This window comes from Andrena cerasifolii, chromosome 13 (assembly GCF_050908995.1).
Source record: "Andrena cerasifolii isolate SP2316 chromosome 13, iyAndCera1_principal, whole genome shotgun sequence".
NCBI lineage: Eukaryota > Metazoa > Arthropoda > Insecta > Hymenoptera > Andrenidae > Andrena > Andrena cerasifolii.
In genome coordinates, this window is record NC_135130.1 from 3,778,800 (window position 1) to 3,803,246 (window position 24,447).

General features: G+C 37.4%; 2 protein-coding genes across 5 annotated transcripts; one reads left to right on the forward strand and one right to left on the reverse strand.

Moving 5' to 3' along the window:
* Positions 1-607: 607 nt before the first annotated feature.
* LOC143375704 (filamin-A-like) lies at positions 608-19,641 on the reverse strand. Of its 2 annotated transcripts, XM_076825086.1 has the most exons (16): positions 19,295-19,641; positions 16,585-16,925; positions 16,381-16,508; positions 14,324-14,462; positions 12,833-13,117; positions 11,524-11,840; positions 10,787-11,213; positions 10,274-10,489; positions 8,743-9,130; positions 7,895-8,239; positions 7,064-7,668; positions 6,115-6,413; positions 5,615-5,753; positions 4,869-5,061; positions 1,067-1,258; positions 608-812 (listed from the first exon to the last, which is right to left on the reverse strand). In XM_076825086.1, the coding sequence occupies exons 1-16, from the start codon at positions 19,629-19,631 to the stop codon at positions 628-630; spliced, it is 4,536 nt and encodes a 1,511-aa protein (XP_076681201.1). In that variant the 5' UTR covers positions 19,632-19,641; the 3' UTR covers positions 608-627. The 2 variants fall into 2 exon arrangements, with proteins under 2 accessions (XP_076681201.1, XP_076681202.1); XM_076825087.1 differs by lacking the exons at positions 608-812; positions 1,067-1,258 and adding an exon at positions 3,446-3,467.
* A 243-nt stretch (positions 19,642-19,884) lies between these two features.
* LOC143375724 (filamin-A-like) lies at positions 19,885-23,435 on the forward strand. Of its 3 annotated transcripts, XM_076825123.1 has the most exons (3): positions 21,844-21,868; positions 22,634-22,772; positions 23,346-23,435. In XM_076825123.1, exons 1-3 carry the CDS (start codon positions 21,858-21,860, stop codon positions 23,400-23,402), a joined length of 207 nt encoding a protein of 68 aa, XP_076681238.1. In that variant the 5' UTR covers positions 21,844-21,857; the 3' UTR covers positions 23,403-23,435. The 3 variants fall into 3 exon arrangements, 1 of the variants encoding a protein (XP_076681238.1); XR_013086957.1 differs by lacking the exons at positions 21,844-21,868; positions 23,346-23,435 and adding an exon at positions 19,885-20,786 and having other exon boundaries at positions 22,634-22,769; XR_013086958.1 differs by lacking the exons at positions 21,844-21,868; positions 22,634-22,772; positions 23,346-23,435 and adding exons at positions 19,885-20,786; positions 21,537-21,837.
* The last annotated feature ends 1,012 nt before the right edge of the window (positions 23,436-24,447 follow it).

A 24,447-nucleotide genomic window follows, 5' to 3' on the forward strand; every position in this document is an offset into this window, starting at 1 on the left:
TTAAAAGGCCTCCAAATCACGACAGCTCGCGGATATGGACAACCGCTAAGAACCGAAAAGTAGGACTTCTTGGAGGAGATAGGGTGGGCGATTCCCTTTGCTCCTGTGACAATTCAGCTTGTGGGTGGTCGGTTTTCTTCTCATCTCGCAATAGTAGGTTAGTAGAGGATGCCGCATGCTTAAGCATTTGCTTAAGAATAAGTAGCGAATGAGAATACCGCCCTAGTTCTCTCACTCTCGACCGAAGGATTCCAAGAAATGGTGGGGATAGTCCCCGGGGGTACTACGCATGGTAAAAAACGGGGCTATAACGAGGATTTACTGTAGTTGTTGAGAATTGTCTTTGAAAATTTGATGGCAATGTGTATAACATTGTGATACTTTGGTATATATGATGACTATTGTCATACATTGCGTCTAAAGACTGTGCTTTATGTGTACCATGGATTGTCGACTTATGACACTACAATGTCATAACACACTACCATGTTCACTGCCAGAAACACTATCGTGTTCCTCGTTTGCTGCTTTCACGACATTTGCGTGGGTATTAGCGAAGACAGGGTGAAGGAAGGTTCTTAATCTGCGTATTTCTGTTAGACAGTACTGTTCTAAATACATTTTTAATTACACTTCAACTTTGTACGGCGATCCAGGGATATGTTCATCCCCCCATTTTACGATAACAATGTGCTCCCCCATTTCGCGAACCACATAGCTCAGGTTGAAATTATTGCGGCCTATGTGTTTCATGTACATCTCTTCGCATGGTCCTGTAGGTCCATGTACGCCAACGAAGAGGATATTATTACCTGTGTAAACAAAAAATATACAAATCACTCGAAGATATTCGAACCATTATCAATTCAACTAAGTAGGTACTTTTAATTGCTCGTTCAAAATTATTCAAATTTTTATTATTTAATTTGTAAGCTTTTTGTACTTGCATTTGAGAGGATAAAAAGTTAGGGTACACTCGAGGATAAGATAATTTTTACGCAAAAAATCAAGTACAATGTACTGTATTAGAAATAGCATATAATTAGTGATATTAAAAATACTCCACCGGCGTCGCTGGCGTTTACAGTAAACTGATTCTGTTTTCCTATGTTTGCCTTTTTCAGTCCCATTCCTTCGCTTGTTACTTTGCTAGCGTCTGATTTGAATAACGGAAAAGCAGGCCCAGTTTGCTCCGTTTTCAAATTTTTCTGGACAGTCTCAACCGCGGTCGAACTTGTTCCTTGAGCGCTCCTTTCAGCTAAATCAGTTAGTTACTTATAAACACAAAGTAATAAAAACTAAAAAGGAAAAATGTTTTCCATTACCATAAAAATGGTTTGTTTGAAATAATTGAAAGTTGTAGGGAAAATGGTAGGTATTTGTAGCGTAAATAGTATTAAGACTTAGTTCTAACAAAACTCGCGATTATGTAAAAGTAAAAGTGCTGAAGACACCCCCGAAGGGTACCGACCACGAAAACGACTCCTGATTGGTCGGAAGTTGCTACGTATAAAAAGGGCAAAAATTAACCTAAAAGTCAGTCAAAGTCAGCGTGGTAAAATTACATGGAAATGAATACAAAATGTGACTAGTACTTTTGGGTCATGTTTATTAACAATATAAAAATCTCTAATTTTAAGTCCGATATTATTTATAATACTCATATAAAAAAAAGTGATGCCGAAAAAGCAGTAGAAATTTTTGGTCAATTTGACAATCTTCTATGATTTTTATGTTATAAAATAGTTTATCAATGTTGTGTTAAAATGTTAATTTTAAACTTCACATCAATTTTATTTAAATTTCTTTTTGTTCAAATAAAGTTCATTTGTTGTATCTAAAAGAAATAAAGAAAACAGTTCCAGAAAATATTAAGAAAATATTTAAGCATCCTTTTCATTCATGCTATTTGAATTTCGGCGCTTTGGGCTACGCGATCTGGCGGCTCGACATTAAAACCATTTGGCAACTCTGCGACGTTGCACGACGGCGCCCGAGCGAGGTTAGGTTAGGGGAGCGAAGGTAGCGGTGGAATTGGGTGGAGTTGTAGTTCGACACGTGCGTCGTGACGTTACATTCTCGTTCTTTATAATATCAGTTCTTTGTAATAATATTATTGCTCTGTTTTATTTGATTTAATAAACTCATTTATTTACGATCCAACATTTATATTTGACATCACATTCATTCTCGGAACTTTTACACGTATCAAGTATCGCAGCCACTTCCATCTTGCCTGAAGCAAAGCTTCATGTCCTTCGTGATTCGCTTTTGGCACTCATTTTCATGATTCTCTGGATTATAGATCTAGCCAGTCTATATATTCGTCGGCACCCCTGAGAGGTTCCCGAAATTCGCAGGCAGCACAATAACTTTTCTTAATAATATCAACGAATTTTCCGGTATGGTGTTCAATGGCAGATGCGACACCGTGTAAACACTGATGAAACCCTCGTTTTCTCCAGGCGCCGTCTCCAGAGACTACTAACAAGGGATGATCCCGAACCCGAAAATTCAAAAAATTCCGAAACTTTGTAAATATGTAGGGGATTTCCTCCTGATTACAACGCATTTTTTGTTTGCTGCCCAAAATCACTCAAAGAGGGTGAAATTTACCCCCGAAAATTCGACTATTTTCCGATTTTCTGTTATAACTTGCGAACTGTAAGAGATAGAAAAAAAGTTTCAAGACAAAAGTTACTTCTTTTAATTAAATGTATCATTTGGTAAACAAATTATTTTTCAGTTCGCGAGTTTTAACACAAAATCGGAAAATAACCGGATTTTCGGGGGTCAATTACACCCCCTTAGAGTGAATTTGGGCAGCAAACAAAAATTGCGTTGTAATTAGGAGGAAATTCCCTACATATTCACAAAGTTTCTGAATTTTTGAATTACCGGGTTCGGGATGTTCCCATGTAAGCTTTCCGCATTTTCAAATTGACAAATTTCTTGCGTTTTTTGCCGAAGGATTTACATTACGAATAAATCATATGTACGTCGAGCCAAGGGCACGGGAAGATTCATAAATCCCTCAAAATGTCGTAAACCACTGTAACCGATATCTAGATATCCCATAGCTGTAATTAGTTTTGAATTAGCTTCATGGGCACACAACATTACTCATAAGTGATGCAGTAGAGTGAATAAATCTGTCGCACTATTTATTGCACGCTATTTTAATCTGAAAGCCAATCCTGTGATACAGACACTTTTCAAACTTGACACTTATCAAACTTGGCACTTTCACCACATTCTTCACACGCAACAACTGAAGCAATAATATTAAAAACAGCCAAAAAAGTCCATTGTTTCAAACTCACAAGTAAACATCAGAAGCAACTGCATAAGAAAAACCACTATTACTTTTTATTTTTTGTGCCGACGACGAAGCTTGACCTTTCGAGTGTCTGTTTCTGTCAACAAACTGATTGCCGGCAAATCTGCGTTTTCTCGGCCTGCTTGCTCTGTAATTTTTATCAGTTTTAGCACTTTTAGATGTACCACCCATAGTTAATAACAAAAAAGATGAAAGTACAATAAAATATGATATTTTTCTCAACGAACACGGCGCACTTTTCGCGTCGAACGGTCGATAGAAACTGAAGGACGCTGCTTCTACACGTGCTTTGTGCACATTTAGAGTAACGGTAACCAGGACCGTATCTATACGTCTGGAGGCCCCAGGCGCAACCCTATGTCTACGGCTGTGTGAAATACGTAGATACCTATAGGGAACAAAATAGCCATTAACCTAATAGTCTTTTGCCCCGTTGCTGACACGCTCAAGTACACGAATTTTTGCAATACAGCAGTTCCTGTTCGCTTTATATTATAAGGAAAAAACGATGTATTGCAAATGGAGGCGGACCGCACAAATTGTTCAGCTGTCTTTAGTTTTTATATTATGAATTTAATATTTAAAAATAAGTATTTTATTTTGCAACTCTAAGTAGGTTGTTTTTTATATTGTTCTTTGTGAGGCCTGAGGAGTAAGGTTGTAAAATGTGGCCCCAGCTTGCGCCTAGTGCGCCTTGTGGTAAACACGGCCCTGGCGGTAATGTTTCAGTATATACTATTAAATGCAACATTGAATAAACTGTGCGAACCTTTCTGTACATAATACGTACACTAAAGATTAAAGATACGACAGGCCAGCTGCAAATCCCTTCTTAAATACGAGGAACCCGTGCCCCTTTCGACGACCCTGTCTTCCTGCGTGTGCGCAGAACGCTTTATTGCGCTTTATGACGCGCCCGACCTTTTCGGCTGTCGAATTCTTAATTTTGCGAATTTCAACATAAACCAAACGGCATTTTAGTCGGGAAGAAGTAGTACTTTGTAAAAAAGTAAAGTAAACGAGTTTGGTGCCTTTCAATCGGGAGACTGCAAGGAATCCATTGGCGTAACTTCCGTACCGATATGACGGTAAATAAAGAACTTCGCTTTCTGTAAAATTGATGACAGATCGCCCGGCGACCCTATGTAAGGCCGATGTGCATTAGGGTAAATGTACTATTACTGCGGTATTTTTCTCCACTAAGATTAAAATACGTAAAAATAAATTCTAGCTGAAGAAACAAAAATATTTTCCTGTCATTCTCATATTTTCATAATCTTAGGATTTAAACAAACGATCTTCACAAATGCTACAACACACACCACTTTTATTCTGTCTCGATTACCAAAGGGCTGGTGTTTAAATGATTGTACATTTATCATATTGCTTTAGATTGAATGGGGAAAAGTTTTGTTTATTATTTAATTACCTTCTTTATTGTAAAAAAATATAAAAAAGACTTTTGTTGCTTTCCTAATAAAAATATTAAGTCCTTAGCATTACGTACATTTAAACTATTGATACTTACATGTTACGGTGCCACTGGGTAATGATAGGGGGATGTTATTCAGACGAATCACTTCGAATTTCTCCATTGCTGCACTAGAGGTTTCTTGTATACTTGTACTGTAATTTTCAACAACACACTGCTCCTTCTTTTGGCGAGATCTTCCGGCTCTATGACTTCTATGTGTACTGTGCTCCCGGTATTCCTCTGACGCCTGCAACATGATTTTAGCAATCTTTCATAGCGGAAAGAAAATATTCAACCGTGAGGCAAGAATTTCTCATACACAATTTAGAAAATGACGTAAAGCACAAACACTTAATTTCATAGTAGAAAAGTACAACAATAACTGTTTATATTGACGCGATGAAATATTAAGGTGTGCATTTTAATTGCTTTTAAAAACGTGTATTGGCGAGAAAATATACTACTGAATGTCATTATACGCCCTCCAGAATCATCCTTCCAAAATTTCATCAATATCCGAGGGGGGCCCATCGAGGGGTCTTCTTGTGACCTGAATGACATTGTCATTTTATATTTCACAAAAAAATTTACCCTTCTTATGTTACATTAAAAAAATAGATTTCCAAGTGAAAATTGCATCATACAAAGTAGTTAACTTTTTAAAAATACATTTGTAATTAATCTTTTGCAACACAACAATTTTTAAACACACACACTCTGTAGATGATGAGATTTTATAAAATTGAAAACAAAATAATAAGTGGTAATTGTACTAGAAATAAAGAAGCATAACAACTTACCCTGAATGTGTAACACCCTTCTGGCACTGGTAGACCACCAAATTTGATGCTAACGGTGTATTCTCCAGGATCCGCGACAGTGTAATAAATGCTAACTGTGCCATCTCCGTTATCCTCAATGTCAATATCTGCGACCTCGCTAAAAAAATTATGAAAAATATATAAGCTGTCGCCCTCATTGCGATCACTCTAAACATGTATCTTCTTTATATCATATGGATGATACTCTGGCATTAAGTCAGAGAATAAAATTGCTTGTTTCGAAAAATGAGTTGTTACGATCGACGGTCTTGTCCACCCCCGCTGTAACTTCTAATAAGTAAAGTCTCGCTATGGGCTCGGGCTCGGGGCTGGCGGCGAACGCTTAACGCATAGTTCAGATGAGCCCATAGCGAAAGTTTTATGTGCCCTATCACTGTACAGGGACTTGTTAAAAATTCAGCGTTATACTGCAGGACCTTTCCTTGTTAGAAATCATGCGCAATGACGAATTTGCTTACCTTCCAGATGTAGAACGTATGCAACAGGTCACTGCACCGCAGCCTGCATTTTCAGTATCCACAGTAATGCAATACTCCTCACCTTCAGCTAAAGTCTGCTGAATACCTTCTTTGATTTTACACTTTTCAGCTTTTCCGGTGGAGATGCTTTGAACATTAATCGGACAATTAAGCACGTCTGCACCCCCATACTTCACGCGGACCTTATAACAGCCACAATCATCGGGCAGATACGTCGCCTTGTATTTTCCATCTCCTAAATCTTCAATTTCGACTTTACGAAATACTTGATCGGGACCCTGCAAACAAAAATAATCGGCTAAGCATATATAAACTCGTTTATACAGTGGTGGCTGGTTAAATTCGAATTGAACCTGCTCGGGCAAATTTGAACAAACCATCTCCACCATATTTTTTGTGGGACCGTCTTGACTTTATTCGTTCATTCTCTCGAGCTCATCGAATCAAAACAGATTGACAAGGAAAGTGAGGAGGTATATAAAATATTAACTTTCCATAATTCTCATCCCATTTTTATGAAAATGGTACGAATTGATTGATAAAGTTCGTCCGATGAAAATGAGTCCAAACACGACATAAATCGGACTATTTTTAGGATTACTGGTAGTTAATACGAATGTACTCTATCGCCGTCCGCAATGCGAAATATAATCCGATTTATGTCATGTTTGGACTCATTTTTATCGGGAAACCCTCACAAATCAATTCCTTCTATTTTCATAAAGATAAGATGAAAAGACGTTATACAAAAGAAGTAGCGGGGGTGGCGGATTATCACTCACGGAATCAGGAAATGTGTTACTTATGGCGACAACACTGTACTAGGACCTTACATGTTTATTAGTTATTTTGTGAGACGTGGCAACAAAATAAATATCTCGGAAACGAGCCATCTCTTCATTTACCAGAACTTATTTCATTCACTTACCAGAACTTGAATTTCGAGGTAACCGTAGCCAGCTTTCGAAGTATCCACTATGAAATCAACTGGAAAAGAAGCGGGGAAAACAGGTGCTACTGCAAGTCCTGACAAAGAAACTTCACTTGGCTCTACGGTAGGCAAAACTTTCGGCTTGAAAGGACTTCCTGGTATATTTTCTCCGTCATAAGTTACTCCTACTTGCAAGTTACTTCCAGCTGGAGGTGGTTGATAAGTAACTTCGTATAAACCATTTTCACGCCGTTCAATGATCGGCTTCTGAACTTGTCCCTTATCGGTTTTTAATATGATGTCCAATTGCCCTGGACCACATTTCAATGTGTCGACAATGAATTTTGCTGGAACATTTACTCGCACGACCTCCAATCCAGGTCCGTACGCAGAGACTTTGCTAGCCTCTCTTGCGTTCACGACAGAAATTCGGAAAGGAGACCCAGGGATGTGTTGTTTCGCAAATTTTATAGAAACTTGGCAGTCACCTGGCTTAGTGGGAACATATTCAACATCGCAGGAACCATCGTAATTGTCCTTACATGCCACCTTTACTTCACCAGGCCCTTCCATAGACAAATCCAAACCTCCGTTACCACCATCTAAATATTTATAAATGTGACTTGAATGTTTAAAATTTTTGCAATTTTTAATCAACCTGACTTCTTCATTAAGGACAACTTGTCAATAGTGTTATTTCAAATTCACAGAATATTTACATTTTACAGTAAAGAAACTGTGCAACGTTCTCAGGTGTCAATTCCATAATATTTTCTTCCTAAATTGCATCATATCATACTCTGGTATTTAACTTATTAAATACTCTACCTTTTGTTTCTACGACGAATTTGTTGTGCTTATTCACGTATCCCTGTTTTAAGCCTGGCCCATATGCTCTGCATTTAGTAGGGTCGCCGATTCGTTCAACATTAACTGAAAATGGTGAACCAGGAACAGGGATATCGTGATAGAGTATGTCTATGGTATAACATCCTTCTTCACATGGTATATAAATAACATGATAAATTCCGTCTCCTCCAGGAACAACGAGCTTCTCGATTCTGCCACCACTAGGTGTATTAATTGTGCAGATGACCTTGTCATCATGATTTTCCGACGTCGCGATTCCTCCGGCGTCTATCGTGAACTCCGTTTCACGATTCACACATACAGCTAAAATTCATAAAATTTCAATATTTAGAAATTACATATGTTTATGGTGTGGAATTCAAGGTTCTCCAAAAGTGGCTTCTGAACTTGTATCAATATTATTTTACTATAACACCATTGCAAGCTGTGGTTCGATCATATTATTATGATCGAATATTATTATCACAGACGACCTATAGGGTTGGAATCGGTTTCGAGATTTAACCGAGAACGTTGCATGTGACACAAAAATGGTAGTGGGTCCTGGGACCCCGCAAACCTTGGACAGAAAACTGTTCTAGGTCGGAGGTGCACAAAGAGCGACTCGGAGCCGGAGACCTCTTTGCGATTCTAGGCGCCGGGTCAGAGCCGAGCGCCGTGCTGAGCAACGTAAGGTGAAATCCCACTGCGCCTGGCTCGGCGAGTAGATATGTAAGTACTTCCCCGCGGGAGTTTCTTAAAATTAGGTCTTAATACTATTTCCATAATAAATACTGGTTGCGCTTCGAAGTTAACTTTGTACTTACTTCGGGCAAGACCGTGAACTTTAATCTTGGAGACATCTATAGATGGTTGAACGTTGACCTGTATGGGACACTGGGGTACAGTCAATCCTCCGTAGTTCAAATTTACCAAGTAAGTTCCTGGCTGAGGTGCTAGATAGTTAACGTTATATGTTCCATCTTCGTTATCCGTCAGTGAATAGGAGATTTCCCTTTCTTCAGAGTTTTCCACACTGACACGAAGCTCACCCGGCCCCGCTTCGGAGCAATCAACGTTAAAATATGTAGGAATATTCGACTTCACACCGTTTTCAAGACCAGGCCCGTAAGCTAATACCTTCGCAGGATTTAAAGCCGCTTCTACTTGCAGCCTGTATGGAGACTCTTTCGTAGCTACTCCACCATAATTCACCTACAGGAGAGAATAATAATTGCAGTTGATGTGGTTTGAGTTTGAGGGGCCGCCAACTTTTGAGAGATTCAAGATAAAAATATGTGTTATATCTAGGAGGATAAAAAATCGTCCAACGTGATAATATTTTGTATCATAGTGGACCTCTGTAAAATTCTCTGTTTATGTGCTTTATTTTTATAAATTTAAGCTATAATATTAAACAATTTGATCGATATTCTACTTCAGAGGTGCGCAAAGAGCCGCTTGGAGTCGGAGACGTCTTTGCGATTCTGGGCGCCTGGTCAGAGCCGAGCGCGGAGCTATTACGTTACTTACAAGGAAACATATCGAACCCGAAAATTCTGATTGTAATGAAACTCCGTACGATTGTAGAGCATGTCGGAGTATGTAAGAAACGATTTTTTTTCTGCGGAAAAACACTCCGAGGGGGTGAAATCAGCCCCCAAATTTTCAGCGATTTTTCGTTTTTCGAGTATAACTTTGTAACGGTGCGAGGTAGAAGAAAATCGTAAATGGACAAAATGCTCAGTGTTCGATGCCGTATAACGCGCTGCAAAAGAAATGTCTGTACGTCCAACAATTTATAAATAAATTAAAATTTTCGTTATTTTACATATAATTTCTAACCGCGAGGGTTGGGGACGATCTTTTTCCGTGTAAAAGTTATAATTCGCAATGGTTTACTAAAATGTGAAAGGACAAAATTTTGGTTCATTTGTTTATTTGTTTACAAAAATTGTCCGCCTTTGTCCATATTACTACCATCTGCCACTTTACAATCGAGGATTTTTTTTATTTATAAATTGTTGGACGTACAAACATTTCTTTCGCAGCGCGTTATACGGCATCAAACACTGAGCATTTTGTCCATTTACGGTTTTCTTCTACCTCGCACCGTTACAAAGTAATACTCGAAAAACGAAAAATCGCTGAAAATTTGTTTTTCCGCAGAAAAAAAATCGTTTCTTACATACTCCGACATGCTCTACAATCGTACGGAGTTTCATTACAATCAGAATTTTCGGGTTCGATATGTTTCCTTGTCAGCTCCGCGTTGGGTTCTGACCGGGCGTCCAGAATCGCAAAGAGGTCTCCGGATCCGAGCTGCTCCTTGTCCTCGGTTCTAGTTCATTATCTCACCATAACAACGTGTTGCGATCCATCGGTTGGAGTATATTGGCATTGCACTTTTCCATCACGACTGTCATCTAATCGGACGGGAACATCCCTTCCGAGGGCATCTTGAACAGCAACCTCCAAAGCCGCCTGACCAGCTTTCCTTACATCTACTGTGAATTCTGTGGGTTCATTACTGGCAACACACTTTGCTTGAACTCCTGGACCATACACTTCAACCTGAAAATCATATCTAATTATTTCCTTGTGACATTAATGTTGAATTTGTATGACCTGCTACTAATCAAGTGAATTAATTATTAGTATGATACATTCCAAATTCTAATTAAATTGGTATTTATAAATGTTCAGTAGTACTTCCTCTTTTATATACAGCAATAAAAACACAAAAACGTTAAGTAGCCATACAACCTACGTTGCATATTTACGTGTTCCACACATGTTTTGCTCCAAAAACGCATAGACAGAGAATGGATTAAATTCATCAAGCATTACTAAATAGAAAGGAAAGCGAACCTTATCAGGGTCGAAGGCGCCTTTTGGCAAAATTTTCACCACGTATGGTGACTTTGGAACGTCTTCTCCGTCGCGTAACATATGAACAGCATAATGCCCCGGGGCAGTAGGCAAGTAAGACACATCCACTGTTCCATTGCCATTAGCATTGCAATTAATTTTCGCTTTGGAAGGACCGTCGATTGAAAACATAAGCCCGTCGGTCTCGTCATTCGTCTCGACCGTGAATTTCGCTGGATAACCAACTACACCACCGTAAAGCCCAGAACCAAAAGCCCTGATTGCTGATTCTTTGTAAGGGCCAACTTTAACTTCAAAAGGTGACTTAGAAATTTCTTTTCCACCATACGTTATCGTTACTACGTGTCGTCCTTCTTTCATCGGGGTATAATGACACTCATATGCTTTTTGGTCAATTTTCGACATGCTGGGAACATTACGTTGTATAATTTCAGTTAATACAGTTAGATCGAATTAATTTGGTAAATTTCTAAATTATTTATACATTCGCGAGTAGCGCTTTAAAATATTGCGTTAAATCATACGTTTTTACAGTTAAGAATTTATGTAAATATAAGTTTAATCTTTCACTTCGTTGTATTTTATTGTCGAAAAATTATTTGATCATAGTGTTATAAATGAAAATGATTTACATATTACTTGCGATAAATATACATATATTTCTTCATTATTATTACAATAATAATACAATTATACTAAAACAAATAGCTACTTACTGCACGGGGGGATTAACACCATCTGGACCAACGACTTCAACTGCGGGTACATCATCACCGGCACCCTTCGTAACGATGACGAAATCCGCGTCGTCTTGAACGCGAACTCTATTCGGCAATAGCCCTCGTCCATAAGCTCTGCATTTTTTAGCATCCGACGGTAATGCCACATTAACGCTATGAGGACTTCCAGGTATCAAATTTCCAGCAAAAGATACATTCACGAAGTGCAAACCTGTTGCAGGTGAAGTGTATTCGCACCTCCACACATCTGGTAAAGTTCGCCGTAATTTCACAGGTATAGTGGTCCTTGAATCCTATAAATCGGAAACTCATAGTATCCACAATTGGAGGCTTACGTACGTCAATTGTTTTGAGAAACGACAAGGTACTCAATTGTTTATGAATCGAAATTTTATCGTGTAAAATAAAACATTGTAAAAATACATATCTCGCATATTTTAATATAATTTGACAATTCTAGTCCAGTTTACATTTACGCAAGCTGACCGGTAATTATGATCCGGGAGGCGCGACCGAAACAGTGACCTGAATTCGTGATCAGTTACACTTCTTTGACCTGTGACCTTAATGAGAGATGAACGAAATTCTGACCGAATAATTTTTTTTATATTTTTCGAACATGCCTTTATTACCAAAAAACTACTTCTAAGAAAACATTTTAGTTACTTCAAAATAAATTCTTAAACAAGTGGTAGGTACTTCCTGCTTTCGATTGGTGTCTTGTTTTGTATTTTATTAACAAAAGATGATGAAAACTTAGGTCGAAAATCACATACTTGATTTTGAAAAAATTATTTTCTGAAATATGGCAGATACTCGCAAAATTTTATTCAAATCGGTCCAGTAATTTCTCAGATGTTTTTGATACCGCAAATGGTGTAACTACGAAGAGGCCTTGGGAGAAGTTGCTGCTATTGCACCATTACTTAAGATATCAAATTTATTTTTCAAGAGAATACAGCTTAATTTATACATAACAATATGTATATCTTGATTTTCAAATATGACGCTTCTTTATACGAAAAGAAATTATAAAAATGACCCATCAAGGGTATGTAACCCCTTAAGATATGAAACGTATGAAGAAAGATTCATTTTATTATATTATAATAATTAGGTATTCTATTATTCCAGGTTATTCTCAAAATTGACTTCGCTATAAGAAAAATAGAATTGCAACAGAAAAAATGGTGTTTTTTTAAAACATATTGTGACTCTAACAATGAACTACCATATTCCAGCAAACGGCTTGATTGTCTAGACTCTATTTAGAAGAATATCTTACCTGAGGATCCAGTATAGCAACTTCTGGTATACCAAGACCAGCATCTTTCGTAAATATGTCGAAGAAAGTAGGCCTGTTTACTAAAACACCTTCAGACTGTATTCCTGGCCCACTCACTGTAACTTTCTTAGAGTCACCAGCCTGTGCCTCAACATTAACCACGTAAGGACTTTTTGGAATCTCTCTTCCAGCAAAAAGTATCTTTATCCTGTGTGGTCCTCGGTTTTGTGGAGTATATGATACAGTGTACGCGAGGTTCTTATCCTTGTTAAACACAATGTCCACCTTTAATAAGAAGGAATTGCATGGTTAGAAATATTATTATTTAAACAGATTGTTAAATATTTTCACACCACTTGATTTCGTTACTATATTATAATTCTATTTCATGCACGGCGATTTGGATTAATATTTGGCGGCCATGCACACAGCAACATTATTATCAAACAATTTTTAGATGGAAGAAAAGTTAATTTATTAAAATGACCGGCCCACAAAGTCCGCATTTAAATCCCACCGAGATGCTGTGGATTGATGTAGATTGTAGATACAGAAATAATATTAAAGAAAATAAAAATATCAATGAATCATATAAAGTAATAGAAAATACACAGTGTTCTGTTCCCGTTGATTGGTGTGTTCGTTTGATAAAATCTACGTGAAGACGTTGTACTGCAGTCATTAAAGAAAATAGCAAGGCAAAAAAATAATAACCATACAATCAGGGCTGCGCAAGGAGCCGTTTAGCGCCTACCTACGAGCAACCAGCCGAGCGTCGAGCTGTCCCGTTGCTAAGGGTAGAATCAGTGAGGAGAACTGCAGTAGTGTGGGTGCGTGCTCGCATAGACATATATAGACAGAGCGCAAGCTGAGGGTGCGATACGAGCAAATCGGGTAACGCAGCGGCGGGTTAGCTTCGGAAGCATTCGGCATGCATATGGTTATGCCGAATGCTTCCGAAGCTAACCCGACGTGCCTGTATCTGACCTCTGCCCTTTCCCCTCCAAGCCTACCGTTCCCCGCGCCCATAGTCCCAGCTTCTGCTCCGTCTATATATATCTATGCGTGCTCGTAGGCGCGTAGCGTAAGTATATGTATTTCGGCTGCTCGGCGCTCGGTTGGTTGCTCGCAGCTAGGCGCTAAAAACGCCTCCTTGCGCAGCCCTGCCATACATTAATTTGAAAAAATGTTTCAACTAATATTCATTCTGGAAAGTAATACTATAATGCATACATATCTATATTTAAAGGCGTTGTTCATATATTTGTGTCCGTAACAAAAAAAAAACTGAAGCTACTATTATTTTTGTTATCTTTTTTAATGTTTATATTAATTTAAAATTACTTTGCGTTTTAAAATATATAAATATCTACGCGTTAAAAACACTCATCATGTAAATGAATTCAATTCCTTCCTATATAATTTTATAGCTAATATAAACTTCGTAAGTAGATAGATGTCCGCCACTGTATACTGAAATGACACACTTACAGGTATTTTGTTTCCGTCCGGCTCTTCTACAATGACATCGACATTTCCCTTGCCAGCAGAAAACGTTTTTACGGTGAAATTAACTGGCACTCCAGCAATCGGACCGCTCGGTTCTATACCAGTACCATAAACACGTACTCTACGCAACAAATTAGTATAACAGATTATAATCGGCAAAACTGGGTAAAAAAATATTGGTTGCCAGGAGACAAAGAGGGACCCACCCCCAACTACAAAGCTATCGTTTATTGTAATTTTTAGGTATAAGAAATAAATAATTTTTTCAGAAAATACATAAGTGGCACAAAAGTACAGTTCAAATTTTTGTGAAATAAATGTGGATATCCTTGAAAAATGATTTTATTACATTTTTTTTATTAAAATAGTAACACAACTTAAATTTTAGTTGCATACGCCATACAGTAATAATATTGGAACATCTATTAAATTTTCAAGCTATTAAAAGGCCATTAATATTGTTAACATATTGTCTGATGTATAAGGAGGCTCACTTCAAATAGTAACACAACTTAAATTTTAGTTGCAAACGCTATACAGTAATAACATTGGAACATCTATTATATTTTCAAGCTATTAAAAGGCCATTAATATTTTTAACATATTGTCTGATGTATAAGGAGGCTCACTTCAAATAGTAACACAACTTAAATTTTAGTTGCATACGCCATACAGTAATAATATTGGAACTTCTATTATATTTTCTAGCTATTAAAAGGCCATTAATATTTTTAACATATTGTCTGGTGTATAAGGAGGCTCACTTCAAATAGTAAAACAACTTAAATTTTAGTTGCATACGCCATACAGTAATAACATTGGAACTTCTATTATATTTTCAAGCTATTAAAAGGCCATTAATATTTTTAACATATTGTCTGATGTATAAGGAGGCTCACTTCAAACAGTAACAACTTATATTTTAGTTGCATACGTCATACAGTAATAATATTGGAACATCTATTATATTTTCAAGCTATTAAAAGGCCATTAATATTTTTAACATATTGCCTGATGTATAAGGAGGCTCACTTCAAATAGTAACACAACTTAAATTTTAGTTGCAAACGCTATACAGTAATAATATTGGAACATCTATTATATTTTCAAGCTATTAAAAGGCCATTAATATTGTTAACATATTGCCTGATGTATAAGGAGGCTCACTTCAAATAGTAACACAACTTAAATTTTAGTTGCATACGCCATACAGTAATAATATTGGAACTTCTATTATATTTTCAAGCTATTAAAAGGCCATTAATATTTTTAACATATTGCCTGATGTATAAGGAGGCTCACTTCGTCAGAGGCCCACTTGCTATCGGGCAAGCTGGCACCCTGGCCAGTCCGCCACTATAGGTACTGTTACGAATTACAACAGTTAAATTCTGATTATAAAATTATTTATTAATAACATGGTGTCCCTCTTTTTGTGTCAAGAACATTTAAGTCATTTACCACTGGGATAGGGACTCGATAGCACGAATGATAAGATTATACGTGTGAACTTTCTTGTTTGAAACCCAACTATCAACTGACGCTCTGCGCCGAAAAACTCTTCCTTTTTAAATGCTGGGTAGAGAGGTTTTCACCCTCTACCCTCGAATGGCCAAGATGGAGGGAAAGCCCAAATATACACAATCCAAAGTGCATTGCTGACGAAGTCCAGACATTGGCATCGGCGGAAAGACATTACAGCGTAGACCTTGAAAACCCTTGGGCTTCACGATTTCGAGGACTGCTCTTGTGCCCAAGGGTTACTGCCTAGTCCCTCGCCAGATGAGCGTGTCGAGCTCAAGGGAGGTCTCCGCCTTAGTTATTTGCCAAAATGCACGGCCAACATTCGGGACTACATCTGGGTTTACTTACTAAAACTTTCCCTCATCTGGCCATTCGTTACGCACGTAACAGTACGTTCCTCACAATGTGATACGACCGCGCATGTGCCCATGCGAGGCATGCTTTACATGGCCTATCTGCATTCTGTAAGACTGATTGCATACCGAGAAAAAAAGTAATTTGTTCTATCACCTTACCTATTCCGATTAGTACGTGACCGAAGAGGTGCTCCTGACTGCAGCTCTGCATTATGATACTGAGAGAGGTACGTCATCATTGACATTTCGTCTACGTTCGGGGCAACCATTTCCTCTGGCTTAATAAGCTATAAGAAAATAATAGGAAACCTTTAGAACAGGTTTACTTCGCACTTGAAGTGGATACTGGTAAAGTACACGAGCCTGTGGTACATTGAGCCAATCGTCAGCCAATCCCATTGCTTCAGAAGCGTTTTGCAGTGCATCCTTTGCATCCCAATCTTGCCAATCAGGACAAAGACCTGGTGCAACAGCATCTACAAGTGCGCCAACTGCGCGCCCATCGTTCCACTGGGAAGTGAAGTTGGTAATCAGTAGATCCGGTAGTTTTGACTGGATCCACTGCATCAATCGTTCTTTCGGTGGTGCATATTGTTTGTCATCCTCCCCCTCCCACTTCGGCATCGAGATGGAGTAATGAAGTATCAAGGTCCATATTAAACCAAGGATCAGTTTCAATTTACCATCTACGATGTCTGACGAATCTGTAAAACATTATTTAAGTCTTAGAAAAAATAAAAATAGACGGAGCATTATAGTACGAAAATATAAGCAGGGAGTTATAATAAAAAATATGCGCGATCATTATTAACCTATGAATTGCATTTTCTCAGTAGACTCGTGTCACATGCTGATACTGATGAAACTTATGTAGGAAGTACCTAGTTCTTGAAAACATTTTTAACACGTATATTTTTCTATTAGCAATGGTCCGTATTTAGATACTGAAAGACTGCTCGAAGTTCGTTGTAAAAAAACACGTCTGCCCCAATATCCTGAAATCTGAAAAGTCCCTGTAGAAAACACTGGAAGTGCCAAAATTAAAAAAGTTTTTTTTGAAAATATTTTAGGTGTCAATGGTAATACTATAGTATAGATTATAGAATTTGATTTTTGGCACTTACAGTGTTTTGCAGTACAAGAGCTCTTCAACTATAAATAGGCGTGGAAAAAACTTTTTTAGAGAAAAATGATGCAAGCAGAATCGCAATTTGTTTAAGCAGTATATTAACAAATAGTAATTTCACACACGGATTTCTGACAAATTGCTGAACAATTTTTGTATAAATTCGCCAATATAAACTACAGACCAAAATGAGAAATGAAATTTTTAGTTGCAACTTTTTAATAAAAATTAGGTTTATAGTATTAAACTCGCTACGTTTCCGGAAAGGGAATCACGGGGATATACGAAACTCGCGGCAATTTGAACACAAAGCAAGTGATGATATTAGCAATGTTTATAAACATACCGGGTAGTACGACAGCGATGCTTATCCGCAGAATTGGAGCGGAGTCTGTGTACGTACAGCGAAATCTACTGTGAATCGGTCTAGTCGAGATACAAGCAGGTACACGCGTACCCGTCAAATCTATCAAGTTATTTTTCTCGAAAATGAAGTCTTGTAAATATCCAAAAAATTTATTCTTTATTTTAGATTCATTTTCTCATGTAGTATCACCTCCTTTCCGCTTCTGCTGCGAATTACCTGGCAACCTGTATGTAAGTCAATGAGATCATCGACAAAACCAACAGTTACATACAATTTTCAACTAATTGTATTTTGCAGTTTCCTTCCGATTTCCGATTGAAAAATAATGCGAACCACGAGCAGCGAGGATCAGCGTTGCAGACTTTTTCTACCTATGGTGGCAATTTTTACCCCAAAATGCCCAAAATACATGTAATGAAATTTTACATCTTTTACGATGATATTTCCCCGAGGTTCTCTTTCCGTAAGCATAGTGAGTTCAATATAGTGCACCTAATTTTTATTAAAAATTTCAAACTCAAAGTTTCAAAGTACGGCTATTTCTCATTTTGGTCTGTAGTTTTGAGTTTGTGTTGACGAATTTACGCAAAAACTGATCAACAAATTTTCAAATAAATGAGTAAAAAAAATACTATTTTTTACTGTATTCTTTAAATAAATTGATATACATATTACGAATATGCTTGACTGATTTTGTCATTAAAAAGTACATAATTTGGTTCAACTTCCCATGGTTTCCGAGTCATTGGTGCGAACGTGTTTTTTTATACCAAACTTTCAAGACTGATCCCCCCAGATACAGACAATTGCCGTTAAAAGTATATACTTCCTACGTGAGTTTCGTGAAAATCGACGTGTAAGCAAATGATATAATCACCTTGTTCATTTTAATGAAAAAAATGTACGATCAACACTCTATGTGACAGTACCAATGATCAAGAAAGTACTCTTATGGCTATGGTTGTAACACTAATCGATTACTACTTTTATGCTACATGCGCACTATTTTAACAGTAATTTTATATACAGTGCTGGACAAGAGTATTGGCACAGCATAATCTTTAAGATGCAATTGCCTATAGTTACTAAGAAAATTGAATTAAAGAGTTCACTTTTCGATATATATATATATATATATATATATATATATATATATATATATATTAATAAATAAGTATAATATATTCACCACTATTTAATAACTTTTTTTATATATATATATCTGTCTTACTTATTTATTAATATTACACTTACATTAATATAATAAAAATATAGTGTATGTTACCATTTGTTTAAAAAATATATTTCTTTAAATATATATATCTGTCTTACTTATTTATTAATATTACACTTACATTAATATAATAAAAATACAGTTTATGTTACCATTTCTTTAAAAAAAAGTTATTAAATAGTGGTGAATACCCTCTACGGATTGTTCCTACTCAATGACGTCTGCAATTTCAACCCCGTTCGAAAACAGCAGTTCATCCCCATGTTAGATCAAGCATTCTCGGACCTTGAGTTTTAAATCGCAGCAGTAAACACTGTGTAAATAAGAAAGAAGGTTAATCGCTCACCGATATTAACGATCCTTATTCCCTCGTCGTCCAGAAACTTCAAAGCTACCGACACATTCTCCAGCTTCTGAGATCTGAAGATGGGCTTCTTATTGTGTTTCGGCAGTTGCTTCTGGGAGAGCACCTCGATCAAATCGATCAATCTAAGGCCATCCGACAAATCGCACCCCAAATCGGCAATCTGTTTGCCGGCTGCTTTTAATTTTTCGCTGGCCCACCTAGTGAACGTGTTCTGCTGCAGTAGCTTCCACTGTTGATCGTCGAGCAATTCTTCTCCAAGCCCGATGAGCTTCTCCATCGCCTCTTCGCACTCGACTGTCTTATCCGTCGCGCACATACATTTTATCGGTCGGTTTACTCCTACAGAGCAACATTGGACCGGTAAGCTGAATGGTGGTGGAATTTGCTCTGTGCGCGTTACGTACTTACTCTGCGCAGTTTCTTCTCCAACATTATCATATAATTACACAGACGAGTGCACACAAATTCACACCTGGCCATCTTGTGATCGAGTACCTATATTAAGGTTCTCCTTTGTTAACATTAAGCGATGCCTCCTTCTTAATAGACAATATAAGACGTAATTATACATAACTCATCCATTATTTTGACAGAGTCCACTGCAGGGCTGGGGTGAGTTACATGGAATGCGTGGAGTAAATATTCCTTACCTGACATTTTCCTGTGTGTGGAGTATTCCACATCCGCGAATTTGGAACGCATTTTACCATTTTTTACTTTTTTTAGGCTGTTGAAATTTGATCTTTAAATTTCTTTCTCCCCTCCCCCGCAACTCCCCACTCGGGGAAAATTTGCTCCGCCGATCCTGGTCCACTGTACGCAATATTGAGTAGCATTGCATTGACAAAGTATTAAATCCATAATCGGAATATAATATTTTTTTTTTTTTTTGAGATTAGGTTGATTGTGGTTTATGTTATTATTTTAAAGTGGGGGATAGGTTTAATGCGATTGGTTTCGGGTTATTATTTTATATTTTATGCGTTATTTTTTTCTTTACCATTACTTATTTTTATTCTTTATTCTATATATATTTATAATAGATCAATAATAGTTACTTTAGAGCTTTCTAATATAATTATTTTCGGATCGGAGCAATAGTGTTATTAGTACAAATGAGAACCCAATGGACATGACAATTTCAAAATATTGCGTCGTCTTCGAGAACGCAAGGACATTCGCGTTTACTTCTCAAACACCACAGCAGAGCATACGATCGTTTTTATACGTATTTAAGTTATTCCTTATTCTAGGTGGGCCAGCGAGAAATTATAAGTAGCCGGCGAACACATTGCCGATTTGGAGTGCGATTTGTCGGATGGCCCTAGATTCATCGATTTCATCTAGGTGCTTTCCCAAAAGCAACTGCCGAAACACTGCAAGAAGCCCATCTCCAGATCCCAGAAGCTGGAGAATGTGTCGGTAGCTTTGAAGATCCTGGACGACGAGGGAGTGAGGATTGTTAATATCGGTGAGTGATAATTTTCTCCCTTATTTAAACAGTGGTTATTGCTACATTTAAAATCCAGAGTCTGATAAACCTTGACCTAACATAGGTCTGAACTGTTGTTTTGGAACGGGGTTGAAATTGTAGGCGTCAGTGGGTGTGAACAACCTGCAGAGGGTATTCGCCATTATTTAATGAACCTTCACCAGTTTGTAGAACTCGTCAAACCGAATACGCCAACGCCCTCTTTTGGGGACACATGCAAGCTAAGAGTTTACGAGATATTAATAATTGAAGTTGAACTATGTGCTGTATTTCCCCAGTTGCCTATGTATATACTTAATGAATTTGAAGACACTGGTTTGCGCACGGGTTCGATTCCCGATGGGTTGATTTTTTTTTTTCATTAATGTTATTTATTTGTATGTTTCCATTGTTTCTACACTGTATATCAGACAAAAGCGTACAACTCGACGTGTAAGCAGTGTGAACATAAAAATATTGTAAATACCCAGTCGGCACTGTACTAATTATGTAGAATTAATTTTTCTGGTGTTTGATCCAGAGGGATCAACCCTTCTAACTAAATTTGTTTAAGGATGAAAAGACAGTTTTGGGACATGATGGTTATACACAAATTTTATGGGAAGTGTAATGCATATAATGGTTAATAATGATCGCGCATATTTTTTATTATAATTAACTACTTACATTTTTGTACTGTAATGTTCTGTCTGTTTTTATTTACGCTAAGACTTGAACAATGTTTCGCAGATTCCTCGGACATCGTAGGTGGCAAATTGAATTTGATCCTTGGTTTAATATGGACCTTGATGCTTAATTACTCCATTTCGACGCCTAAGAGGAAGGAGAAGGACGACGAAAGATATGCACCACCGAAGGAACGATTGATGCAGTGGATCCAGTCAAAACTACCGGATCTATTGATTACCAACTTCACTTCTCACTGAATGCACACGGACATGCAGCTGGAGCACTTGTAAATAGATGCTGTTGCACGAAGTGTGTCTCCTGATTGGAATCCAAAGGATGCACTACAAAACGCTTCTGAAGCAGTGGGTGACGATTAGCTGAATGTACCACAGGTTCGTGTACTTTACCAGTATCCACTTCAAACGAGGGATGGTTTCACCGAAATAAAAGGACACCTGTTTCTTATTTTTCGGTCCCCTAAAACATATCCAAAACCAAAGCAATCGGAGACGAACACTTGAAAATTTTATAACTTTGAAGGGTGGTTTCACCCCCCTCCCCCAAGATAAAAACGTGTCGCTATAAAGAAGAACGTATATCTTATTTTTCGGCTCTCTGAAACATATACAAAAATCAAAGCAGTCGGAGGCGGACACCTCAGAACCTTTCCTTGACACCAGTATGTTTCGTTCTTGTTAGTTTAGTACTATAAAGTTAAATGTTCTTATGTGTTAGTCAAGAATGAAGTTATACCTGACTTAATTCACTATAAAAATAAACAGATGGAGCCCTTGAGACTTAATTTGGACTTACACCACTATGATTCTCAGCCCTCCAATTGAGAAGATTAACTTAAATCACGAACGGACTCTTAGAAGGGAAGGTTTCACATTTCAGGTGTCCGCCTCCGATTGCTTTAGTTTTCACAAATGTTTTAGGGGATCAAAAAATAACAAACGCGTGTTTTTTATTTTGGCTCGTTTGCATATTTAGAAGTAGAAACCACCCCTTTTAATTAGCATTAATAAGAAGTATTCCTACAATTCATTGCATTTCGTTTGGAAAATAAATACTTTTAACGTTTTAATATCATAAGAAGCCGAGTACTTTTTAAACATGATGCTGATTCTAATCTTTTATACTAATTTGTTCCGTAGGATACGTGCTTATGCCCCTGATATAGCGACAAGCGGTTCGATTGTAGGAGTGACAGCTGATTTCACCTTAGAAACATTTTCTGTTAGCAAAGGAAATGTCGATGTTATCGTAAAAGAGCCGGACGCAAACGAAATACCTGTAAGTTTATCGTTTTGATATACAGTGGCGGACATATACCTACTTACGAACATACCTATATCTATACTCATCAGTTTTTACAGGTTATAATGTGATATAGGAGGTAAATGAATTCATGTACACGATGACTTTTTCACGTGTAGGTATTTATCTATTTTATAAACACAAAGTAATTTTAAATTAATTTAAACATTACAAAAGATAATATTAAAGAACATGTGAAACTGATTTAAGTTAATCTTGTTGATTATAGTATAGAACAGGGTTGACTAACTGGTGGCTAGCGAGCCACCGGGGGCTCCCCCGCCTTGACGATCGCAGTCGATTCCTCCTTCTTTCCTTCACTTTTCGACTGCGATCCTCAGAGTCTGGTAGGTATGGAGGGGAGCCGTTCAGCGTAGCTGCAAGGCGGAGGTGGCCCCTTTGGCTCGCGAACCACCAGTTGGTCAACCCTAGTATAGAAATTTGCGTCATTTTTAAAACTCGATTACCAAACCAATTATGTACAATTTTGCTCAGACATTACGTTGCCATTGCTACAATATGTTAAACGCATCTAACGCTTTAAAATAGGATCACTTCGCACTTGAAGTGTATGTTGGTAAAGTACACGAACCTGTGACACATTAAGTCAATGATCAGCCAATTTAATTGCTCCAGAAGATTCCAATCTGAACAATCAGGACAGAGACCTGGTGCAACAGCATCTACAAGTGCGCTAACTACACGCCCATCATTCCACTGAGAAGTGAAGTTGGTAACCAGTAGATCCGGTAGTTTTGATTGGACCCACTGCATCAATCGTTCTTTCGGTGTTGCATATCTTTCACACGTCGTCCGTCCCCTCCCACTTAAGCATCGAAATGGAGTAATGAAGTATCAAGGTCCATATTAAATCGGGGATCAATTTCAATTTGCCATCTACGCTATTCGAGGAATCTGTAAAACATTGTCTAAGTCTTATAGCAAATAAAAACAGACGGAACATTATAGTACGAAAATGTATGTAATTATGATAAAAAATATGCGCAATCATTATTAACCATTGTGTCCATCGCATTTCCAAATAGACAGTGGCGGATTTAAGGAAAAAGGCCCAGGTGGCAAACGTTGTGGGCGACGCAGCGTCAACTTTCGACAATTTTTACAAGGCCAATTTTAAAATGCCCATATTTTTGACAATTATACCATGAAGGGGAAGGATAGAACTACATTCTGTTTTTTTTCAGATTTTTAAAATCGCGTCCGTTGTTGAAAAACTGCATTTGTTTAAAATAATTGCACAAAAATGGTTAAATAAATTTGTTTCTGAAACTGAAATAATTTTTTCTTAAAATTTCAATGTCTTTTCTACAAATCGCCGTAAACCTCATCTCCATCCGTTTACTACTTCCATATTTACAATTTTTGGAAAAAAAAAAGTTAGCACTTACCTTCAAACAGCTGTAAAATCGACATTTTTCAAAATTGTCAAAAATCCTTCGAGATATGTTTATATATCCCTAAAGGCTACAACATATTCAAATTTCAGCCACGTCCGAAATGTTAGTCCAAAAAGTGTCTGATTTCGCGTGGAGTGTCCCACTCATATTTCTCCAAATATTCCTGCAACTATTCATTTACACCAAGTTCAACTAAAATGTATTTATACATTATAAATATTGCTATATGATAT